Source organism: Anomaloglossus baeobatrachus, unplaced genomic scaffold, assembly GCF_048569485.1.
Source record: "Anomaloglossus baeobatrachus isolate aAnoBae1 unplaced genomic scaffold, aAnoBae1.hap1 Scaffold_3179, whole genome shotgun sequence".
NCBI lineage: Eukaryota > Metazoa > Chordata > Amphibia > Anura > Aromobatidae > Anomaloglossus > Anomaloglossus baeobatrachus.
This window is the reverse complement of record NW_027442578.1, coordinates 49,828-77,171: the sequence shown is the minus strand read 5'-3', so window position 1 is coordinate 77,171 and position 27,344 is coordinate 49,828. Positions and strand designations below refer to the sequence as shown.

The window sequence follows — 27,344 nt, the reverse complement described above, 5'->3', positions numbered from 1 at the left end:
CTGGCCATGAGCGAGGTCCAGTACCTCGGTCACCGGGTAGGTGGGAGAACACTGAAGCCCGAGCCTGAGAAAGTGGAAGCCATCGCATCCTGGCCCACCCCCAGGACCAAGAAGCAGGTGATGTCCTTCTTGGGGACCGCCGGGTACTATAGGAGGTTTGTTCCACGCTATAGTAGCCTGGCAAAGCCCTTGACGGACCTCACCAAGAAGAAGCTGCCCTCTGCAGTCGATTGGACAATGGACTGCGAGACAGCCTTCCAGGCCCTAAAGGACGCCCTGTCCAGCCCGCCCGTGCTACAGGCAGCCGACTTCACGCGGCCGTTTGTAGTACAGACCGACGCCAGTGACTTCGGCCTCGGTGCGGTGCTCAGCCAGGTGGACTCTGCGAGCCAAGAGCACCCAGTCTTGTACCTGAGCAGGAAGCTGTTACCAAGGGAAGTTGCCTATTCCACGATGGAGAAGGAGTGCCTGGCCATAGTGTGGGCCCTGCAGCGTCTGCAACCCTATCTATACGGGCGCCACTTCATCGTGGAGACGGACCACAATCCCCTCAGCTGGTTGCACACCGTCTCTGGGACGAATGGGCGATTGTTGCGATGGAGCCTTGCGCTCCAGCAATACAACTTCACCATTCGCCACAAAAGGGGCCGTGACCACGGTAACGCAGACGGGCTGTCCCGACAAGGAGAGGTCGCGGACGGGCGCACGGGGGAACACCGGAGTGTGCTGCCCCCTAGCGCCCTCAAAAGGGGGGAGGTGTGAGGCAAATCCCGGGATATGAAGATGAATTATGACTCCAGTCATAATCCCTCATCACTCCCTGGCAGTGCCCCCTCCCTTCTTGTTCTCAGTGTTCCACTTACACCTCCATGGCCATGTCCTGTGATATGGAAATTAGGTGGTGTGGGAACAATGGACACAGGATGACTCCCTGCCGTCACCCTGTAGTAGGAGCTGCTAGCTAGTTAGCAAGGCTATGGAAATAGCCAGACAGAACGACTCCGGTAAAAAATGGTTCATATCTCGCAAGCCATATTTCCGATAAATATGGCAACCATAAAAATGGTGTCTCCGCATGCGGACGATGCCGGCACACCCTTTTTATGGGAGCAGGACATTGGGAAATGCCCCAGGCGTGATATCAGCCAATGGGGAACTGGCAGACAGGTCATGAGTCCCCTCGTTCTGTAGCTAAATTCATAACTGTCACAATGAGAGCATTGGCGTCCGCCTACGACGCTCCCAGGCAAAGTTATGGCCCATATTCCATGTTGGGATATTGTCCATAACTCAAGCCAGGGGTGGAGCAGTGCTCCCTCTGAGGTCACGAAGGTAGGAGGGGACCTGGATCGGCCCAGGTTGATAACCCTACTTCGGCCATTTTCCAGGGGTCTTTTGGCTGGGGGCACGTGTAGGAAACATCTGTGGGAAGGATCCTAGAAACCTGGCCTACAGCGCCCCCCTGTGGCCAGACGCAACAAGGTAACTGCTGGAACTGTGTATGCCTGTTTGTAACCCATGCTTTATCTGTAACTGTACTCTGACATATGTATATTCTGTAGATTCCCTATTGTATATATTGTAGTTTCTAGTGTGCTTTAGGCTGATTAAATTATATAATTAATCTTGGGCTGTTCTGTTATCTCGATCTTGAATCCCACGTCTGTGTGTTCGGCTAATAGTTACCGTAAATCGGTTGGTGGCAGCGAATTGTGCCAAGGATTATTGTGAGGAGGCCAGTGAGATTCGGGGAGATTTTATATATTCCGCCCGCGGAGGTCGGGGGAATATATACCCTACTCTCACCGGGGACCCTTCAATAATCGGCATAAGTAGTATAGCGGCCTCCTTGCTTATTGTTGGGCAATTCCATAATTGGCCTGACTATAAGAGGGGCGCTAGAGAGCGCGTCACGTGCTCTGTCTGTCGGTCGGGAGGTATAAAGGAGGGGTGACCCCCACTTGTTACCCCCCGATTGTGACGTACTGGTAGCCAGCGCGGGGGATTTCTGAGTGACCCCCCCCCGGTGGTTTGTGACAGTATATGTTCCCCATCCAGGTATATAAGTGGCCTCTCTTGGTATATATGTTCCCCATCCAGGTACAGTCATCTGAAAAAGTTTGGGCACCCCTATTAATGTTACCTTTTTTCTTTATAACAATTTGGGCTTTTGCTATTTCAGTGTCATATATCTAATAACTGATGGACTGAGTAATATTTCTGGATTGAAATGAGGTTTATTGTACTAACAGAAAATGTGCAATCCGCATTTAAACTAAATTTGACTGGTGCATAAGTATGGGCACCTCAACATAAAAGTGACATTAATATTTTGTAGATCCTCCTTTTGCAGAAATCACAGCCTCTAGTGGCTTCCTGTAGCTTTTAATGAGTTCCTGGATCCTGGATGAAGGTAGATTTGACCATTCCTGGTTACAAAACAATTCCAGTTCAGTTAAGTTTGATGGTCCCGAGCATGGACAGCCGCTTCACATCATCCCACAGATTTTCAATGATATTCAGGTCTGGGGACTGGGATGGCCATTCCAGAACATTGTAATTGTTCCTCTGCATGAATGCCTGAGTAGATTTGGAGCGGTGTTTTGGGTCATTGTCTTGCTGAAATGTCCATCTCCTGCGTAACTTCAACTTCGTCACTGATTCTTGCACATTATGGTCAAGAATCTGCTGATACTGAGTTGAATCCATGTGACCCTCAACTGTAACAAGATTCCCGGTGCCGGCATTGGCCACACAGCCCCAAAGCATGATGGAACCTCCACCAAATGTTACTGTGGGTAGCAAGTGCTTTTCTTGGAATGCCGTGGTTTTTTGCCTCCATGCAGAACGCCTTTTTGTATGACCAAACAACTCCATCTTTGTTTCATCAGTCCACAGGACCTTCTTCCAAAATGTAACTGGCTTGTCCAAAGGTGCTTTTGCATACCTCAGGCGACTCTGTTTGTGGCGTGCTTGCAGAAACAGCTTCTTTCGCATCACTCTCCCATACAGCTTCTCCTTGTGCAACGTGCGCTGTATTGTTGACCGATGCACATTGACACCATCTGCAGCAAGATGATGCTGCAGGTCTTTGGAGGTGGTCTGTGGATTGTCCTTGACTGTTCTCACCATTCTTCTTCGCTGCCTTTCTGATATTTTTCTTGGCCTGCCACTTCTGGGCTTAACAAGAACTGTACCTGTGTTCTTCCATTTCCTTACTATGTTCCTCACAGGGGAAACTGACAGTTTAAATCTCTGAGACAACTTTTTGTACCTTCCCCTGAACAACTATGTTGGATAATCTTTGTTTTCAGATCATTTGAGAGTTGTTTTGAGGAGCCCATGATGCCACTCTTCATAGGAGATTCAAATAGGAGAACAACTTGCAAGTGGCCATCTTAAATACCTTTTCTCATGATTGGATACCCCTGCCTATGAAGTTCAAAGCTCAATGAGGTTACAAACCAATTTAGTGCTTTAGTAAGTCAGTAAAAAGTAGTTAGGAGTGTTCAAATCAAGAAATTGATAAGGGTGCCCATACTTTTGCACCGGTCAAATTTTATTTACATGCGGATTGCACATTTTCTGTTAGTACAATAAACCTCGTTTCAATCCAGAAATATTCCTCAGTCCATCAGTTATTAGATATATGAAACTGAAATAGCAAAAACCCAAATTGTTATAAAGAAAAAAGGTTAACATTTAATAGGGGTGCCCAAACTTTTTCATATGACTGTATATACGTGGCCTCTCTTGGTATATATGTTCCCCATCCAGGTATATAAGTAGCCCCTCTTAGTACCTATATATGTTCCCCATCCAGGTATATAAGTAGCCCCTCTTGGTATATATGTTCCCCATCCAGGTATATAAGTAGCCCCTCTTGGTATATAGGTCCCCCATTCCTGGACTCTATGTCCCCATCCTGGTCTACATGTCTCTCAATCTGCTGCTGTTTTTTTAACGCATAAAAAGCCCCCAAACAATGCTACTCACCTTCCCTCCACTCCCCGGCGTCCTCTTCTGAAGCCGGCAGCAAACTTTAGCATGTCAACGACGGGCAGCGCATGAGGTCACTGTCATGTGTCACAGACACGCCAAGGCCAGCTGCTGCCTCTGATTGGCCAGCTGCTCGTATTGTTGTGCAGGGAGCCGGCGAGTCTCTGCACAGCAATACATTTCAGCTGAAAGTGCATCAAAGGACACACATCCAGCTGAAATATGCGCTGGCGGTTCCCCTGCACCCGGTCACGACCTCTATGAGATCGAGACTAGAATAGGGGACATTATTACAAGATGGGGACAGTATAAAAAAAAAAAAAGGGGGAAGGAAAAAAAATATGTAAAAATGAAAAAACTATTTAAAAATAAAGTAGGGGGGGGTGCAGACAGTACTGGCCAGAGATTCATGCAGCTCCTTTAATGTTGCTGTCGACCAGACACATTTTCAGCACGGTTTGAGGGACGTTCTGTTCTAGGTAATGTCACTGTTAAGCCTCCACAGTGACCCATGGTAGACCAGATGCTCGTTAATGACTGTACATACTCCATGTCTACTCTCCATCAGATAACCTGCTTCAATTACCTGTCCCCAGTGGGGGGTGCAGGCAGTACTGGCCAGAAATTCCTGCAGCTCCTTTAATGTTGCATCAAGTTTTGAGGGACCTTCTGTTCTAGGTAATGTCAGTGTTGTCCCCTTGTGATCCATGGTAAAGCAGATGCATTTGAAATATTTTTGTACCTTCTCTTGACTGATAGCTTTACACAGTGAGACCCTTTGCTGTGTTGTCAGCTGTTTACAGACCAGAAAAGGACAGCAACGCTTTCTCTTGGGTTAATCAGAATCCATATAATTGACGGCACCCGAGCACTGACTACTATGTAACCTGGAGGGACATGTGATTGGCCTGTATGTAATTAAGGGAGGGTGCTAACACTTATGCAACCAGCATTGTGCGGGATGAATCAGCCTCCAGAGACGTTTGACATTGCTTTTATTGTACCTCGACATAGATTTGTCCTCTGGGAACACGTTCTATAGAAATCAAAAAGGGGCATGAAGACTTTTAATAATGTCACCTGCATATTTGGCCCCACAAATCAGCTGATAAGGGGGCTCCTATTTTGTGAATGAACACATATTTAAAAAAAAAATGACAAAATATGGGGGTCCGAGGCATTAAAGGAAAGAGATATAGTCTTCCTCTGACCAGTAATTTATTTCTTCACGCCCCTTTAAAAAAGAAACTGATGGGGATCTAAACTCGTCAACGAATGTGATCAATGCCGTGTGAGAGCGAGAACGAAGGAATGTAATGATGAAGATGAAGCCGTCCCACCATATGGCCACGTATGATGGCGGTGACCACATATCCTACCGTCGGGGACTACTGTCTATGACACAGAGGGGAGACGGTAGAAGGTGGTCATACGCGAGGACAAGCCGATGTCTCACAATGCCCGTAGACATGAGAGGAACGGCATATTGGGGGTCCGACTGCACAGACCTCACTTTGCAGTCCCTAAGGCTCCGGCGCCTTCCTACAAGCTCCGGCATCTCTGACCTAAACCCGCGGGGCACAGAAAGGAAGCATAAACCCTGGGCAGCGAGTGCCGCCCTATGGATGACGGAAAAACAAGGAACCAAAAACATCCCGCGTGATCTTGGTGGGCGGCACTTGTGGTGATCTTACACCTGGAAAATGTCCTACAGTCTCCGGCCGTCAAACCTCTTCATGGTGGAAAGCCCACTTGTGCTTCATGAAATGTGACTTGTGGGCGAAGCGTTTCCCGCACAGGCGGCACATGATGGGCATCTCGTGGTCGTGGATCTTCTCGTGTTTGGCCAGCTGGGACTTGGTGTCGAAGCGGTGGTCGCACTTGCTGCAGGAGATGGTCTTGCCCTTCGTGTGCCTCCTCTGATGAACCAGCAGGCTGCACTTGTGGCCGAACTTTCTCCCGCACTGGTCGCACTCGAAGGGCTTCTCCCCGGTGTGCGCCCGCTGGTGGATGATGAACTGGGACTTGTAGTCGTACTGGATGCCGCAGATGGTGCAGGCGTAGCGTTTCACCGCGTGGTTCTCCGCCCGGTGCCGGATCAGCAATGACTTGGTGACAAACGCTTGGCCGCAGTCTTCGCATATGACGTCGACTTCCTCCACCTCGAAACTCTTTAAGTGCTTCTGGGACTTGAGGTGCCTCCTGAAGGCCAGTCTTTTGGGGAAGGTCATGTCGCACTTCTTGCAGTGGTAGATTCGTCCCTTTCCGCGGAGTAGACTGTATTTCTTCAGTTTGGAGCCTCCGTTGGGCGCGGCGTCACCAGACGAGCCCGGCAGAATGGAGAAGTCCTCGTCTCCGAGCACCGAGTCCTCCCCATCGTCGTCGTCTGACTGCAGCTCGGACTCGCTGTAATCGCTGGCGGCCACCTTGTCCGGCAGCCATTCCGGGGAGTTGGGCTGCTTCGTACCGGCTTTGGCTTCCTCCTCGCTGCCGGATTCATCTGTGAAAGCAAAAGAAAAGCGGCTTTAACCACCTATGGTTTTCTACCATGTTCGGCGCGGAGCCGTTCCGGACCTACCCGAGTCTGTGTCATCCGCTATTTCCGTGACGTCCTCCACCGTGGCCACGTCCCCGTACAGCTCCCGGTGAGATCTAATATAGTCCCACTCCTCGGTGGAGAAATACATCGCGATGTCATCGTATTTCACCGGCATCTGTGACACAAGAAATGGGTGTAACCGCAGGTCACGTATAAGGGGCCACGGAACAGGACGGAGCTCACCTCCTTAGGATTGTCGGGGGGATCCTCCCGATCAGCGAGCAGCCATTTCTATACAAAACAACACACATGTCAAGACCCAAAAGTATCTATGAAGGAATGGGTTTTTCCTCTCAGCCCAGGCACGCGCCCCCTTCTCCCCTCTCGGCCCAGGCACGCGTCCCCTTCTCCCCTCTCGGCCCAGGCACGCGTCCCCTTCTCCCCTCTCGGCCCAGGCACGCGTCCCCTTCTCCCCTCTCGGCCCAGGCACGCGTCCCCTTCTCCCCTCTCGGCCCAGGCACGCGTCCCCTTCTCCCCTCTCGGCCCAGGCACGCGTCCCCTTCTCCCCTCTCGGCCCAGGCACGCGTCCCCTTCTCCCCTCTCGGCCCAGGCACGCGTCCCCTTCTCCCCTCTCGGCCCAGGCACGCGTCCCCTTCTCCCCTCTCGGCCCAGGCACGCGTCCCCTTCTCCCCTCTCGGCCCAGGCACGCGTCCCCTTCTCCCCTCTCGGCCCAGGCACGCGTCCCCTTCTCCCCTCTCGGCCCAGGCACGCGTCCCCTTCTCCCCTCTCGGCCCAGGCACGCGTCCCCTTCTCCCCTCTCGGCCCAGGCACGCGTCCCCTTCTCCCCTCTCGGCCCAGGCACGCGTCCCCTTCTCCCCTCTCGGCCCAGGCACGCGTCCCCTTCTCCCCTCTCGGCCCAGGCACGCGTCCCCTTCTCCCCTCTCGGCCCAGGCACGCGTCCCCTTCTCCCCTCTCGGCCCAGGCACGCGTCCCCTTCTCCCCTCTCGGCCCAGGCACGCGTCCCCTTCTCCCCTCTCGGCCCAGGCACGCGTCCCCTTCTCCCCTCTCGGCCCAGGCACGCGTCCCCTTCTCCCCTCTCGGCCCAGGCACGCGTCCCCTTCTCCCCTCTCGGCCCAGGCACGCGTCCCCTTCTCCCCTCTCGGCCCAGGCACGCGTCCCCTTCTCCCCTCTCGGCCCAGGCACGCGTCCCCTTCTCCCCTCTCGGCCCAGGCACGCGTCCCCTTCTCCCCTCTCGGCCCAGGCACGCGTCCCCTTCTCCCCTCTCGGCCCAGGCACGCGTCCCCTTCTCCCCTCTCGGCCCAGGCACGCGTCCCCTTCTCCCCTCTCGGCCCAGGCACGCGTCCCCTTCTCCCCTCTCGGCCCAGGCACGCGTCCCCTTCTCCCCTCTCGGCCCAGGCACGCGTCCCCTTCTCCCCTCTCGGCCCAGGCACGCGTCCCCTTCTCCCCTCTCGGCCCAGGCACGCGTCCCCTTCTCCCCTCTCGGCCCAGGCACGCGTCCCCTTCTCCCCTCTCGGCCCAGGCACGCGCCCCCTTCTCCCCTCTCGGCCCAGGCACGCGCCCCCTTCTCCCCTCTCGGCCCAGGCACGCGCCCCCTTCTCCCCTCTCGGCCCAGGCACGCGCCCCCTTCTCCCCTCTCGGCCCAGGCACGCGCCCCCTTCTCCCCTCTCGGCCCAGGCACGCGCCCCCTTCTCCCCTCTCGGCCCAGGCACGCGCCCCCTTCTCCCCTCTCGGCCCAGGCACGCGTCCCCTTCTCCCCTCTCGGCCCAGGCACGCGCCCCCTTCTCCCCTCTCGGCCCAGGCACGCGCCCCCTTCTCCCCTCTCAGCCCAGGAACGCGCCCCCTTCTCCCCTCTCAGCCCAGGCAGGCGCCCCCTTCTCCCCTCTCAGCCCAGGCAGGCGCCCCCTTCTCCACAACGGCTCAGACGACCAGAGGGAAAACTTACGTCTCCGGTCAGCAGAGCGACGATCTCCAGGATCTGATTCAGGAACTTCTGTGTCATCATCTTGGAGGTTTCTTCTATAAAGGGAGCGTTCAGCAAATGCTGCATGAGCGAGATCTGAGGAGAAAGGGGAAAGTACTGTCATGGCCGCCATATAAATTGGGCTTATAATTAGGGGGTGCAGGGTCCATACGGCCACAGCTTATAGTCAGGGGGTGGAGGACCCATATGGACGTGGCTTACAGTCAGGGGGTGCAGGGTCCATACGGCCATGAATTACAGTCAAGGGGTGCAGGACCGTCGGCAGGAGTCATGGCGACATTGGGACTTACCATCACTTCCTCCATTGCAAAGAACAGCCTGCTGTCTTTTACGGGGACGTTCCTTGGTAGCTGGGAATGGTCCGGGGTTGACCCTTGCCATAGATTCGACCATTTCAGTTCCTCTGCTTCCTGCATTAGAGCCTCTGTTTGGGGCCCCCTCGTACCCATGTCTCGGGGTGGGACCGCAGGACCGAACCGATACAGATAGTCTGGTCGGACGTTCCAGGAATCTCCTCTACGATTGAGTAGGAACTCGGAGCACTGGACGGCCTTGTCAGACGTGCACGGCCGAGCCTTCGAAGAGGTGAAGAATCTGCCAAATCGTGTGGATGTGGACGCTTCTCGGACAAGAATGGGTCTGGTGAGGAGGCCAATGCTGCGCACTCCCCAGTAGGGGTCAGTGCTGGTGGCCACGTGTCTCAGCTTCTGGTTATGATCGGCGTAGATGGTGACGGCTTCTCTGGATCCACCACAGCTCGGATCAGGCTGACACGGTAACTCGACCTCCTCCTCCTTCACAATGTTCCTCTGCAGACCCGGAAATATGGTGGGCACGGCGTCAGACTTGAGCTTTACCTCCGTCCCATGGATTGTGTAATTAGTGGCGGCAAAGTGCTCGGAGCACATACCAAATCTCTCCGAGGGGCTCATGTCCAGAACCTGCCGGGCAGCGAGGTCCAGATCCCCAAAATTCTGTCCCGTCTGCTGAAGCCACAACCTTACCATAGAGAAGTTACCGGGGAACGTATGGACAGAGACATTTGGATTCTGGAGCTCCGTGAAGTTCGGACACTCCGTAACGATACATCTCAGCGTGACGTCACCCTACGGAGGAGAAAGCGGGGTTAGATCAGAGGAAGGAGGCGAGCGCTCAATCAGGGGAGGGAAGGAGGCGAGCGCGCAATCAGGGGAGGAAAGGAGGCGAGCGCGCAATCAGGGGAGGGAAGGAGGGGAGCGCGCAATCAGGGGAGGGAAGGAGGCGAGCGCGCAATCAGGGGAGGGAAGGAGGCGAGCGCGCAATCAGGGGAGGGAAGGAGGCGAGCGCGCAATCAGGGGAGGGAAGGAAGCGAGCGCACAAACAGGGGAGGGAAGGAGGCGAGCGCGCAATCAGGGGAGGGAAGGAGGGGAGCGCGCAATCAGGGGAGGGAAGGAGGCGAGCGCGCAATCAGGGGAGGGAAGGAGGCGAGCGCGCAATCAGGGGAGGAAAGGAGGCGAGCGCGCAATCAGGGGAGGGAAGGAGGCGAGCGCGCAATCAGGGAAGGGAAGGAGGCGAGCGCGCAATCAGCGGAGGGAAGGAGGCGAGCGCGCAATCAGGGGAGGGAAGGAGGCGAGCGCGCAATCAGGGGAGGGAAGGAGGCGAGCGCGCAATCAGGGGAGGGAAGGAGGCGAGAGCGCAATCAGGAGAGGGAAGGAGGCGAGAGCGCAATCAGGAGAGGGAAGGAGGCGAGCGCGCAATCAGGGGAGGGAAGGAGGCGAGCGCGCAATCAGGGGAGGGAAGGAGGCGAGCGCAATCAGGAGAGGGAAGGAGGCGAGAGCGCAATCAGGAGAGGGAAGGAGGCGAGAGCGCAAATCAGGGGAGGGAAGGAGGCGAGCGCGCAAATCAGGGGAGGGAAGGAGGCGAGCGCGCAAATCAGGGGAGGGAAGGAGGCGAGCGCGCAAATCAGGGGAGGGAAGGAGGGGAGCGCGCAAATCAGGGGAGGGAAGGAGGGGAGCGCGATATCAGGGGAGGGAAGGAGGGGAGCGCGATATCAGGGGAGGGAAGGAGGGGAGCGCAATCAGGGGAGGGAAGGAGGGGAGCGCAATCAGGGGAGGGAAGGAGGCGAGCGCGCAATCAGGGGAGGGAAGGAGGCGAGCGCGCAATCAGGGGAGGGAAGGAGGCGAGCGCGCAATCAGGGGAGGGAAGGAGGCGAGCGCGCAATCAGGGGAGGGAAGGAGGCGAGCGCGCAATCAGGGGAGGGAAGGAGGCGAGCGCGCAATCAGGGGAGGGAAGGAGGCGAGCACGCAATCAGGGGAGGGAAGGAGGCGAGCGCGCAATCAGGGGAGGGAAGGAGGCGAGCGCACAAACAGGGGAGGGAAGGAGGCGAGAGCGCAATCAGGGGAGGGAAGGAGGCGAGCGCGCAATCAGGGGAGGGAAGGAGGCGAGCGCGCAATCAGGGGAGGGAAGGAGGCGAGCGCGCAATCAGGGGAGGGAAGGAGGCGAGCGCGCAATCAGGGGAGGGAAGGAGGCGAGCGCGCAATCAGGGGAGGGAAGGAGGCGAGAGCGCAATCAGGGGAGGGAAGGAGGCGAGCGCGCAATCAGGGGAGGGAAGGAGGCGAGCGCGCAATCAGGGGAGGGAAGGAGGCGAGCGCGCAATCAGGGGAGGGAAGGAGGCGAGCGCGCAATCAGGGGAGGGAAGGAGGCGAGCGCACAAACAGGGGAGGGAAGGAGGCGAGAGCGCAATCAGGGGAGGGAAGGAGGCGAGCGCGCAATCAGGGGAGGGAAGGAGGCGAGCGCGCAATCAGGGGAGGGAAGGAGGCGAGCGCGCAATCAGGGGAGGGAAGGAGGCGAGCGCGCAATCAGGGGAGGGAAGGAGGCGAGCGCGCAATCAGGGGAGGGAAGGAGGCGAGCGCGCAATCAGGGGAGGGAAGGAGGCGAGCGCGCAATCAGGGGAGGGAAGGAGGCGAGAGCGCAATCAGGAGAGGGAAGGAGGCGAGCGCGCAATCAGGGGAGGGAAGGAGGCGAGCGCGCAATCAGGGGAGGGAAGGAGGCGAGCGCGCAATCAGGGGAGGGAAGGAGGCGAGCGCGCAATCAAATCAGAGGAAGAAAGGAAATGGAGCGATCAGATCACAAGAAGGGACGAAGCGAGTGCAGCGCATATCATGTATTATACCAATATCCCACAGCAAACAAGACACAGTACACTGACCACATGACAAGACCGCAAACATAAGAGGGAGGATACATTACCATTACTACTATATACAGTATATCAGCAACTCAAATGTGGCCAAATGACAAGATAAAATGCTGCAATGCTGCCCCCTATATACAAGAATATAACTACTATAATACTGCCCCCTATGTACAAGAATATAACTACTATAATACTGCCCATATATACAAGAATATAACTACTATAATACTGCCCCTATATACAAGAATATAACTACTATAATACTGCCCCTATATACAAGAATATAACTACTATAATACTGCTACTATACACAAGAATATAACTACTATAATACTGCTCCTATATACAAGAATATAACTACTATAATACTGCCTCCTATATACAAGAATATAACTACTATAATACTGCCCCTATATACAAGAATATAACTACTATAATACTGCCCCTATATACAAGAATATAACTACTATAATACTGCCCCTATGTACAAGAATATAACTACTATAATACTGCCCCCTATATACAAGAATATAACTACTATAATACTGCCCCCTATGTACAAGAATATAACTACTATAATACTGCCCCTATGTACAAGAATATAACTACTATAATACTGCCCCCTATATACAAGAATATAACTACTATAATACTGCTCCTATACACAAGAATATAACTACTATAATACTGCTCCTATATACAAGAATATAACTACTATAATACTGCCTCCTATATACAAGAATATAACTACTATAATACTGCCCCCTATATACAAGAATATAACTACTATAATACTGCCCCTATGTACAAGAATATAACTACTATAATACTGCCCCTATATACAAGAATATAACTACTATAATACTGCCCCTATGTACAAGAATATAACTACTATAATACTGCCCCCTATATACAAGAATATAACTACTATAATATTGCCCCTATATACAAGAATATAACTACTATAATACTGCCCCCTATGTACAGGAATATAACTACTATAATACTGCCCCCTATATACAAGAATATAACTACTATAATACTGCCCCCTATATACAAGAATATAACTACTATAATACTGCCCCCTATATACAAGAATATAACTACTATAATACTGCCCCCTATGTACAAGAATATAACTACTATAATACTGCTCCTATACACAAGAATATAACTACTATAATAATGCCCCCTATGTACAAGAATATAACTACTATAATACTGCCCCTATATATAAGAATATAACTACTATAATACTGCCCCTATATACAAGAATATAACTAGTATAATACTGCCCCTATATACAAGAATATAACTACTATAATAATGCCCCCTATGTACAAGAATATAACTAGTATAATACTGCCCCTATATACAAGAATATAACTACTATAATACTGCCCCTATATACAAGAATATAACTACTATAATACTGCCCCTATATACAAGAATATAACTACTATAATACTGCCCCTATATACAAGAATATAATTACTATAATACTGTCCCTATATACAAGAATATAACTACTATAATACTGCCCCTATGTACAAGAATATAACTACTATAATACTGCCCCCTACATACAAGAATATAACTACTATAATACTACCCCTATATACAAGAATATAACTACTATAATACTGCCCCTATGTACAAGAATATAACTACTATAATACTGCCCCCTATATACAAGAATATAACTACTATAATACTACCCCTATATACAAGAATATAACTACTATAATACTGCTCCTATATACAAGAATATAACTACTATAATACTGCCCCTATGTACAAGAATATAACTACTATAATACTGCCCCCTATATACTAGAATATAACTACTATAATACTGCCCCTATATACAAGAATATAACTACTATAATACTGCCCCTATATACAAGAATATAACTACTATAATACTGCTCCTATATACAAGAATATAACTACTATAATACTGCCCCTATATACAAGAATATAACTACTATAATACTGCCCCTATATACAAGAATATAACTACTATAATACTGCCCCTATATACAAGAATATAACTACTATAATACTGCCCCTATGTACAAGAATATAACTACTATAATACTGCTCCTATATACAAGAATATAACTACTATAATACTACCCCTATATACAACAATATAACTACTATAATACTGCTCCTATATACAAGAATATAACTACTATAATACTACCCCTATATACAACAATATAACTACTATAATACTGCTCCTATATACAAGAATATAACTACTATAATACTGCCCCCTATATACTAGAATATAACTACTATAATACTGCCCCCTATATACAAGAATATAACTACTATAATACTGCCCCTATATACAAGAATATAACTACTATAATACTGCCCCTATATACTAGAATATAACTACTATAATACTGCTCCTATATACTAGAATATAACTACTATAATACTGCCCCCTATATACAAGAATATAACTACTATAATACTGCCCCCTATATACAAGAATATAACTACTATAATACTGCCCCCTATGTACAAGAATATAACTACTATAATACTACCCCTATATACAAGAATATAACTACTATAATACTGCCCCCTATGTACAAGAATATAACTACTATAATACTGCCCCCTATATACAAGAATATAACTACTATAATACTGCCCCCTATGTACAAGAATATAACTACTATAATACTGCCCCCTATATACAAGAATATAACTACTATAATACTGCCCCTATGTACAAGAATATAACTACTATAATACTGCCCCCTATATACAAGAATATAACTACTATAATACTGCTCCTATACACAAGAATATAACTACTATAATACTGCTCCTATATACAAGAATATAACTACTATAATACTGCCTCCTATATACAAGAATATAACTACTATAATACTGCCCCCTATATACAAGAATATAACTACTATAATACTGCCCCTATGTACAAGAATATAACTACTATAATACTGCCCCTATATACAAGAATATAACTACTATAATACTGCCCCTATGTACAAGAATATAACTACTATAATACTGCCCCCTATATACAAGAATATAACTACTATAATACTGCCCCCTATATACAAGAATACAACTACTATAATACTGCCCCCTATATACAAGAATATAACTACTATAATACTGCCCCCTATATACAAGAATATAACTACTATAATACTGCCCCCTATGTACAAGAATATAACTACTATAATACTGCTCCTATATACAAGAATATAACTACTATAATACTGCCCCTATATACAAGAATATAACTACTATAATACTGCCCCCTATGTACAAGAATATAACTACTATAATACTGCCCCTATATACAAGAATATAACTACTATAATACTGCCCCCTATATACAAGAATATAACTACTATAATACTGCCCCCTATGTACAAGAATATAACTACTATAATACTGCTCCTATATACAAGAATATAACTACTATAATAATGCCCCCTATGTACAAGAATATAACTACTATAATACTGCCCCTATATATAAGAATATAACTACTATAATACTGCCCCTATATACAAGAATATAACTACTATAATACTGCCCCTATATACAAGAATATAACTACTATAATAATGCCCCCTATGTACAAGAATATAACTAGTATAATACTGCCCCTATATACAAGAATATAACTACTATAATAATGCCCCCTATGTACAAGAATATAACTACTATAATACTGCACCTATATACAAGAATATAACTACTATAATAATGCCCCCTATGTACAAGAATATAACTACTATAATACTGCCCCTATATATAAGAATATAACTACTATAATACTGCCCCCTATGTACAAGAATATAACTACTATAATACTGCTCCTATATACAAGAATATAACTACTATAATAATGCCCCCTATGTACAAGAATATAACTACTATAATACTGCCCCTATATATAAGAATATAACTACTATAATACTGCCCCTATATACAAGAATATAACTACTATAATACTGCCCCTATATACAAGAATATAACTACTATAATAATGCCCCCTATGTACAAGAATATAACTAGTATAATACTGCCCCTATATACAAGAATATAACTACTATAATACTGCCCCTATATACAAGAATATAACTACTATAATACTGCCCCTATATACAAGAATATAACTACTATAATACTGCCCCTATATACAAGAATATAATTACTATAATACTGTCCCTATATACAAGAATATAACTACTATAATACTGCCCCTATGTACAAGAATATAACTACTATAATACTGCCCCCTACATACAAGAATATAACTACTATAATACTGCCCCCTACATACAAGAATATAACTACTATAATACTGCCCCCTACATACAAGAATATAACTACTATAATACTGCCCCCCTATATACAAGAATATAACTACTATAATACTGCCACCTATATACAAGAATATAACTACTATAATACTGCTCCTATGTACAAGAATATAACTACTATAATACTGTCCCCTATATACAAGAATATAACTACTATAATACTGCCCCCTATATACAAGAATATAACTACTATAATACTACCCCTATATACAAGAATATAACTACTATAATACTACCCCCTATATACAAGAATATAACTACTATAATACTACCCCTATATACAAGAATATAACTACTATAATACTACCCCTATATACAAGAATATAACTACTATAATACTACCCCCTATATACAAGAATATAACTACTATAATACTGCCCCCTATATACAAGAATATAACTACTATAATACTGCCCCCTATATACAAGAATATAACTACTATAATACTACCCCTATATACAAGAATATAACTACTATAATACTGCCCCCTAAATACAAGAATATAACTACTATAATACTGCCCCCTATATACAAGAATATAACTACTATAATACTGCCCCTATGTACAAGAATATAACTACTATAATACTGCCCCCTATATACAAGAATATAACTACTATAATACTGCCCCCTATATACAAGAATATAACTACTATAATACTACCCCTATATACAAGAATATAACTACTATAATACTGCCCCTATGTACAAGAATATAACTACTATAATACTGCCCCCTATATACAAGAATATAACTACTATAATACTACCCCTATATACAAGAATATAACTACCATAATACTGCTCCTATATACAAGAATATAACTACTATAATACTGCCCCTATGTACAAGAATATAACTACTATAATACTGCCCCCTATATACTAGAATATAACTACTATAATACTGCCCCTATATACAAGAATATAACTACTATAATACTGCCCCTATATACAAGAATATAACTACTATAATACTGCCCCTATGTACAAGAATATAACTACTATAATACTGCCCCTATATACAAGAATATAACTACTATAATACTGCCCCTATATACAAGAATATAACTACTATAATACTGCCCCTATGTACAAGAATATAACTACTATAATACTGCTCCTATATACAAGAATATAACTACTATAATACTGCCCCTATATACAACAATATAACTACTATAATACTGCTCCTATATACAAGAATATAACTACTATAATACTGCCCCTATGTACAAGAATATAACTACTATAATACTGCCCCCTATATACTAGAATATAACTACTATAATACTGCCCCTATATACAAGAATATAACTACTATAATACTGCCCCCTATATACAAGAATATAACTACTATAATACTGCCCCTATATACTAGAATATAACTACTATAATACTGCTCCTATGTACAAGAATATAACTACTATAATACTGCCCCTATGTACAAGAATATAACTACTATAATACTGCCCCTATATACTAGAATATAACTACTATAATACTGCTCCTATGTACAAGAATATAACTACTATAATACTGCCCCTATGTACAAGAATATAACTACTATAATACTGCTCCTATATACAAGAATATAACTACTATAATACTGCCCCTATATACAAGAATATAACTACTATAATACTGCCCCTATATACAACAATATAACTACTATAATACTGCTCCTATATACAAGAATATAACTACTATAATACTGCCCCTATGTACAAGAATATAACTACTATAATACTGCCCCCTATATACTAGAATATAACTACTATAATACTGCCCCTATATACAAGAATATAACTACTATAATACTGCCCCTATATACTAGAATATAACTACTATAATACTGCTCCTATATACTAGAATATAACTACTATAATACTGCCCCTATATACAAGAATATAACTAATACTGCCCCTATATACAAGAATATAACTACTATAATACTGCTCCCTATATACAAGAATATAACTACTATAATACTGCCCCTATGTACAAGAATATAACTACTATAATACTGCCCCTATATACAAGAATATAACTACTATAATACTGCCCCTATGTACAAGAATATAACTACTATAATACTGCCCCCTATATACAAGAATATAACTACTATAATACTGCCCCTATATACAAGAATATAACTACTATAATACTGCCCCCTATATACAAGAATATAACTACTATAATACTGCCCCCTATATACAAGAATATAACTACTATAATACTACCCCTATATACAAGAATATAACTACTATAATACTGCCCCTATGTACAAGAATATAACTACTATAATACTGCCCCCTATATACAAGAATATAACTACTATAATACTGCCCCCTATATACTAGAATATAACTACTATAATACTGCCCCTATATACAAGAATATAACTACTATAATACTGCCCCCTATATACTAGAATATAACTACTATAATACTGCCCCTATATACAAGAATATAACTACTATAATACTGCCCCTATATACAAGAATATAACTACTATAATACTGCTCCCTATATACAAGAATATACCTACTATAATACTGCCCCTATGTACAAGAATATAACTACTATAATACTGCCCCCTATATACAAGAATATAACTACTATAATACTGCCCCTATATACAAGAATATAACTACTATAATACTGCCCCTATATACAAGAATATAACTACTATAATACTGCCCCCTATATACAAGAATATAACTACTATAATACTGCCCCCTATATACAAGAATATAACTACAATACTGCCCCCTATATACAAGAATATAACTACTACAATACTGCCCCTATATACAAGAATATAACTACTATTATACTGCCCCTATATATAAGAATATAACTACTATAATACTGCCCCTATATACAAGAATATAACTACTATAATACTGCTCCTATGTACAAGAATACAACTACTATAATACTGCCCCTATGTACAAGAATATAACTGCTATAATACTGCCCCTATATACAAGAATATAACTACTATAATACTGCTCCTATATACAAGAATATAACTACTATAATACTGCCCCTATGTACAAGACTATAACTACTATAATACTGCTCCTATGTACAAGAATATAACTGCTATAATACTGCCCCTATATACAAGAATATAACTATATAACTATAATACTGCCCCTATATACAAGAATATAACTACTATAATACTGCCCCCTATATACAAGAATATAACTACTATAATACTGCCCCCTATATACAAGAATATAACTACTATAATACTGCCCCCTATATACAAGAATATAACTACTACAATACTGCCCCTATATACAAGAATATAACTACTATTATACTGCCCCTATATATAAGAATATAACTACTATAATACTCCCCCTATATACAAGAATATAACTACTATAATACTGCCCCTATATACAAGAATATACCTACTATAATACTGCCCCTATATACAAGAATATAACTACTATAATACTCCCCCTATATACAAGAATATAACTACTATAATACTGCCCCTATATACAAGAATATACCTACTATAATACTGCCCCTATATACAAGAATATAACTACTATAATACTGCCCCTATATACAAGAATATAACTACTATAATACTGCCCCTATATACAAGAATATAACTACTATAATACTGCCCCTATATACAAGAATATAACTACTATAATACTCCCCCTATATACAAGAATATAACTACTATAATACTGCCCCTATATACAAGAATATAACTACTATAATACTGCCCCCTATGTACAAGAATATAACTACTATAATACTGCCCCTATGTACAAGAATATTACTACTATAATACTGCCCCTATATACAAGAATATAACTACTATAACACTGCCCCTATATACAAGAATATAACTACTATAATACTGCTCCTATATACAAGAATATAACTACTATAATACTGCCCCCAATGTACAAGAATATAACTACTATAATACTGCCCCCTATGTACAAGAATATAACTACTATAATACTGCCCCTATATACAAGAATATAACTACTATAATACTGCCCCTATATACAAGAATATAACTACTATAATACTGCTCCTATATACAAGAATATAACTACTATAATACTGCTCCTATATACAAGAATATAACTACTATAATACTGCCCCCTATATACAAGAATATAACTACTATAATACTGCTCCTATATACAAGAATATAACTACTATAATACTGCCCCCTATATACAAGAATATAACTACTATAATACTGCTCCTATATACAAGAATATATCTACTATAATACTGCCCCCTATGTACAAGAATATATCTACTATAATACTGCCCCCTATGTACAAGAATATATCTACTATAATACTGCCCCCAATGTACAAGAATATAACTACTATAATACTGCCCCCTATATACAAGAATATAACTACTATAATACTGCCCCCTATATACTAGAATATAACTACTATAATACTGCCCCTATATACAAGAATATAACTACTATAATACTGCCCCCTATATACAAGAATATAACTACTATAATACTGCCCCCTATATACAAGAATATAACTACTATAATACTGCCTCTATGTACAAGAATATATCTACTATAATACTGCCCCCTATGTACAGGAATATAACTACTATAATACTGCCCCCAATGTACAAGAATATAACTACTATAATACTGCCCCCTATGTACAAGAATATAACTACTGTAATACTGCCCTCTATATACAAGAATATAACTACTATAATACTGCTCCTATATACAAGAATATAACTACTATAATACTGCCCCCTATATACAAGAATATAACTACTACAATACTGCTCCTATGTACAAGAATATAACTACTATAATACTGCCCCTATGTACAAGAATATAACTACTATAATACTGCCCCTATATACAAGAATATAACTATATAACTATAATACTGCCCCTATGTACAAGAATATAACTACTACAATACTGCTCCTATGTACAAGAATATAACTACTATAATACTGCCCCTATGTACAAGAATATAACTACTATAATACTGCCCTCTATATACAAGAATATAACTACTATAATACTGCTCCTATATACAAGAATATAACTACTATAATACTGCCCCTATATACAAGAATATAACTATATAACTATAATACTGCCCCTATGTACAAGAATATAACTACTATAATACTGCCCCTATATACAAGAATATAACTACTATAATACTGCCTCCTATATACAAGAATATAACTGCTATAATACTGCCCCTATGTACAAGAATATAACTACTATAATACTGCCCCCTATGTACAAGAATATAACTGCTATAATACTGCCCCTATATACAAGAATATAACTACTACAATACTGCCCCTATATACAAGAATATAACTACTATTATACTGCCCCTATATATAAGAATATAACTACTATTATACTGCCCCTATATATAAGAATATAACTACTATAATACTGCCCCTATATACAAGAATATAACTACTATAATACTGCCCCCTATATACAAGAATATAACTACTATAATACTGCTCCTATATACAAGAATATAACTACTATAATACTGCTCCTATGTACAAGAATACAACTACTATAATACTGCCCCTATATACAAGAATATAACTACTATAATACTGCCCCTATGTACAAGAATATAACTACTATAATACTGCCCCTATGTACAAGAATATAACTACTATAATACTGCCCCTATATACAAGAATATAACTACTACAATACTGCCCCTATATACAAGAATATAACTACTACAATACTGCCCCTATATACAAGAATATAACTACTATTATACTGCCCCTATATATAAGAATATAACTACTATAATACTGCCCCTATATACAAGAATATAACTACTATAATACTGCCCCCTATATACAAGAATATAACTACTATAATACTGCTCCTATGTACAAGAATACAACTACTATAATACTGCCCCCTATATACAAGAATATAACTACTATAATACTGCTCCTATATACAAGAATATAACTACTATAATACTGCTCCTATGTACAAGAATACAACTACTATAATACTGCCCCTATATACAAGAATATAACTACTATAATACTGCCCCTATGTATAAGAATATAACTACTATAATACTGCTCCTATATACAAGAATATAACTACTATAATACTGCTCCTATGTACAAGAATATAACTATATAACTATAATACTGCCCCTATATACAAGAATATAACTACTACAATACTGCCCCTATATACAAGAATATAACTACTATAATACTGCCCCTATATACAAGAATATAACTACTACAATACTGCCGCTATATACAAGAATATAACTACTATAATACTCCCCCTATATACAAGAATATAACTATATAACTATAATACTGCCCCTATATACAAGAATATAACTACTATAATACTGCCCCTATGTACAAGAATATTACTACTATAATACTGCCCCTATATACAAGAATATAACTACTATAATACTGCCCCCTATATACAAGAATATAACTACTATAATACTGCCCCTATATACAAGAATATAACTACTATAATACTGCCCCTATGTACAAGAATACAACTACTATAATACTGCTCCTATATACAAGAATATAACTACTATAATACTGCCCCCTATGTACAAGAATATAACTACTATAATACTGCTCCTATATACAAGAATATAACTACTATAATACTGCTCCTATGTACAAGAATATAACTGCTATAATACTGCCCCTATGTACAAGAATATAACTACTATAATACTGCCCCTATGTACAAGAATATAACTACTATAATACTGCCCCTATATACAAGAATATAACTACTATAATACTGCCTCCTATATACAAGAATATAACTACTATAATACTGCCCCCTATGTACAAGAATATAACTACTATAATACTGCTCCTATATACAAGAATATAACTACTATAATACTGCCCCTATATACAAGAATATATCTACTATAATACTGCCCCCTATATACAAGAATATAACTACTATAATACTGCCCTCTATGTACAAGAATATAACTACTATAATACTGCCCCCTATATACAAGAATATAACTACTATAATACTGCCCTCTATGTACAAGAATATAACTACTATAATACTGCTCCTATGTACAAGAATATAACTGCTATAATACTGCCCCTATATACAAGAATATATCTACTATAATACTGCCCCCTATATACAAGAATATAACTACTATAATACTGCCCTCTATGTACAAGAATATAACTACTATAATACTGCCCCCTATATACAAGAATATAACTACTATAATACTGCCCTCTATGTACAAGAATATAACTACTATAATACTGCTCCTATGTACAAGAATATAACTGCTATAATACTGCCCCTATGTACAAGAATATAACTACTATAATACTGCCCCCTATATACAAGAATATAACTACTATAATACTGCTCCTATATACAAGAATATATCTACTATAATACTGCCCCCTATATACAAGAATATAACTACTATAATACTGCCCTCTATGTACAAGAATATAACTACTATAATACTGCCCCCTATATACAAGAATATAACTACTATAATACTGCCCCTATATACAAGAATATAACTACTATAATACTGCCCCCTATATACAAGAATATAACTACTATAATACTGCCCCTATATACAAGAATATAACTACTATAATACTGCCCCTATATACAAGAATATAACTACTATAATACTGCCCCCTATTTACAAGAATATAACTACTATAATACTGCCCCTATATACAAGAATATAACTACTATAATACTGCCCCTATATACAAGAATATAACTACTATAATACTGCCCCCTATATACAAGAATATAACTACTATAATACTGCCCCCTATATACAAGAATATAACTACTATAATACTGCCCCTATATACAAGAATATAACTACTATAATACTGCTCCTATGTACAAGAATATAACTGCTATAATACTGCCCCTATATACAAGAATATAACTACTATAATACTGCCCCTATGTACAAGAATATAACTACTATAATACTGCCCCTATATACAAGAATATAACTACTATAATACTGCCCTCTATGTACAAGAATATAACTACTATGATACTGCCCCTATGTACAAGAATATAACTACTATAATACTGCCTCCTATGTACAAGAATATAACTACTATGATACTGCCCCTATGTACAAGAATATAACTACTATAATACTGCCCTCTATGTACAAGAATATAACTACTATAATACTGCCCCCTATATACAAGAATATAACTACTATAATACTGCTCCTATGTACAAGAATATAACTGCTATAATACTGCCCCTATGTACAAGAATATAACTGCTATAATACTGCTCCTATATACAAGAATATAACTACTATAATACTGCCCCTATGTACAAGAATATAACTACTATAATACTGCCCCTATGTACAAGAATATAACTGCTATAATACTGCCCCTATGTACAAGAATATAACTGCTATAATACTGCCCCTATATACAAGAATATAACTACTATAATATTACCCCTATATACAAGAATATAACTACTATAATACTGCCCCTATGTACAAGAATATAACTACTATAATACTGCTCCTGTATACAAGAATATAACTACTATAATACTGCTCCCTATATACAAGAATATAACTACTATAATACTGCCCCTATGTACAAGAATATAACTACTATAATACTGCCCCTATATACAAGAATATAACTACTATAATACTGCCCCTATGTACAAGAATATAACTACTATAATACTGCCCCTATATACAAGAATATAACTACTATAATACTGCCCCTATGTACAAGAATATAACTACTATAATACTGCCCCTATATACAAGAATATAACTACTATAATACTGCCCCTATGTACAAGAATATAACTACTATAATACTGCTCCCTATATACAAGAATATAACTACTATAATACTGCCCCTATGTACAAGAATATAACTACTATAATACTGCCCCTATATACAAGAATATAACTACTATAATACTGCCCCTATGTACAAGAATATAACTACTATAATACTGCCCCCTATATACAAAGAATATAACTACTATAATACTGCTCCCTATATACAAGAATATAACTACTATAATACTGCCCCCTATGTACAAGAATATAACTACTATAATACTGCCCCTATATACAAGAATATAACTACTATAATACTGCCCCTATATACAAGAATATAACTACTATAATACTGCCCCCTATATACAAGAATATAACTACTATAATACTGCCCCTATGTACAAGAATATAACTACTATAATACTGCTCCTATGTACAAGAATATAACTACTATAATACTGCCCTCTATGTACAAGAATATAACTACTATAATACTGCCCCTATATACAAGAATATAACTACTATAATACTGCCCCCTATATACAAGAATATAACTACTATAATACTGCTCCTATGTACAAGAATATAACTACTATAATACTGCCCTCTATGTACAAGAATATAACTACTATAATACTGCCCCTATATACAAGAATATAACTACTATAATACTGCCCTCTATATACAAGAATATAACTACTATAATACTGCCCCCTATGTACAAGAATATAACTACTATAATACTGCTCCTATGTACAAGAATATAACTACTATAATACTGCCCCTATATACAAGAATATAACTACTATAATACTGCCCCTATATACAAGAATATAACTACTATAATACTGCCCCCTATATACAAGAATATAACTACTATAATGCTGCCCCTATATACAAGAATATAACTACTATAATACTGCTCCTATATACAAGAATATAACTACTATAATACTGCCCCCTATGTACAGGAATACAGCTGCTATAATACTGCTCCTCTGGCATTATGAAGTGTATGTGACTTGCCGGTTGCTCCGGTTCTGGGGGGGCGGGGCTTGTGGAGGAGCTGTGTGAGTGGCGGGGCTCGGTCTTCAGTGGCGGGGTGATGCAGGAGGTGTTGGTGCCGCTGGCGGATGGAGTTGGGGATGAGGAGTCGTAGTCTTCGGTCTTGATGTGGGACTATCCTCGGGTCCAGTGGGGGGGAGGATAGTGGGGAGCCCTGGATTAGCAGTGTGGGGGCCGCGTCCGTCTTCAGCACCCGGCGCCCCTCCTCCATGGTGTAACACTCCGGGGGGAAGTGGCGGGAGCAGATCCTGTACAGGGATTTAGACTTGTCACCTTGGATCTTGTGAGACATCTCCTCGGCTTCTCGGGCGTCCCGTCCGATCTGCAGCAGCCACCGCTTCACCTGCTCCACGTGCTCTGGAAAGCGGTGCAGCGACACGCCGGGGACATCGCTGTGCAGAGAGGCCGGGCAGCCCCGGACGATGCAACACGCCATCCTGCAAGAGAGGAGCACGGCGGGGGAGACACATCAGAGGAGGACACCAATGCATAAATCCTAGCACCCCCTACCATACAGATCACGGAGGATCACACCGCTGCATAAATCCTAGCACCCCCTATCATACATATCACGGAGGATCACACCGCTGCATTAGTCCTAGCACCCCCATCACACATATAACAGAGGATCACACCGCTGCATTAGTCCTTGCACCCCTACCATATATATAACAGATGATCACACCGCTGCATTAGTCCTTGCACCCCCATCATACATATAACGGAGGATCACACCACTGCATTAGTCCTAGCACCCCTTATCATACCTATAACGGAGGATCACACCGCTGAATTAGTCCTAGCACCCCCTATCATACATATAATGGAGGATCACACCGCTGCATTAGTCCTAGCACCCCCATCACACATATAACAGAGGATCACACCACTGAATTAGTCCTTGCACCCCTACCATATATATAACAGATGATCACACCGCTGCATTAGTCCTTGCACCCCCATCATACCTATAACGGAGGATCACACCACTGCATTAGTTCTAGCACCCCTTATCATACCTATAACGTAGGATCACACCGCTGAATTAGTCCTAGCACCCACTATCATACCTATAACAGAAGATCACACCGCTGCATTAGTTCTAGCACCCCTATCATACCTATAACGGATTATCTCACCACTGCATTAGTCCTAGCACCCCCTATCATACCTATAACAGAGGATCACACCACTGCATTAGTCCTAACACCCCCTATCATACATATAATGGCTGATTACACCTCTGCATTACTCCTAGCACCCCCCCCCCCCG

At 42.2% G+C, this 27,344-nt stretch overlaps 1 protein-coding gene across 1 annotated transcript; it reads right to left on the bottom strand.

Annotated features, from left to right (window-relative positions):
• Positions 1–4,469: 4,469 nt before the first annotated feature.
• On the bottom strand, positions 4,470–26,177 carry LOC142269300 (uncharacterized). The gene is made up of 6 exons (XM_075332397.1): positions 26,033–26,177; positions 8,831–9,646; positions 8,502–8,615; positions 6,782–6,829; positions 6,578–6,713; positions 4,470–6,499 (listed from the first exon to the last, which is right to left on the bottom strand). Exons 2-6 carry the CDS (start codon positions 9,545–9,547, stop codon positions 5,724–5,726), a joined length of 1,791 nt encoding a protein of 596 aa, XP_075188512.1. The 5' UTR covers positions 9,548–9,646; positions 26,033–26,177; the 3' UTR covers positions 4,470–5,723.
• Between the last annotated feature and the right edge of the window lie 1,167 nt (positions 26,178–27,344).

Bases quoted from the DNA above. Each gene is read 5' to 3' on its own strand.
- LOC142269300 (XM_075332397.1), bottom strand. From the start codon at position 9,547: ATGGTAAGGTTGTGGCTTCAGCAGACGGGACAGAATTTTGGGGATCTG. The intron at 6,714-6,781 runs GTGAGCTCCGTC...CTTGTGTCACAG, and splicing joins CCCCCGACAATCCTAAGGAG to ATGCCGGTGAAATACGATGA. The intron at 6,500-6,577 runs GTAGGTCCGGAA...TTGCTTTCACAG, and splicing joins AGCGGATGACACAGACTCGG to ATGAATCCGGCAGCGAGGAG.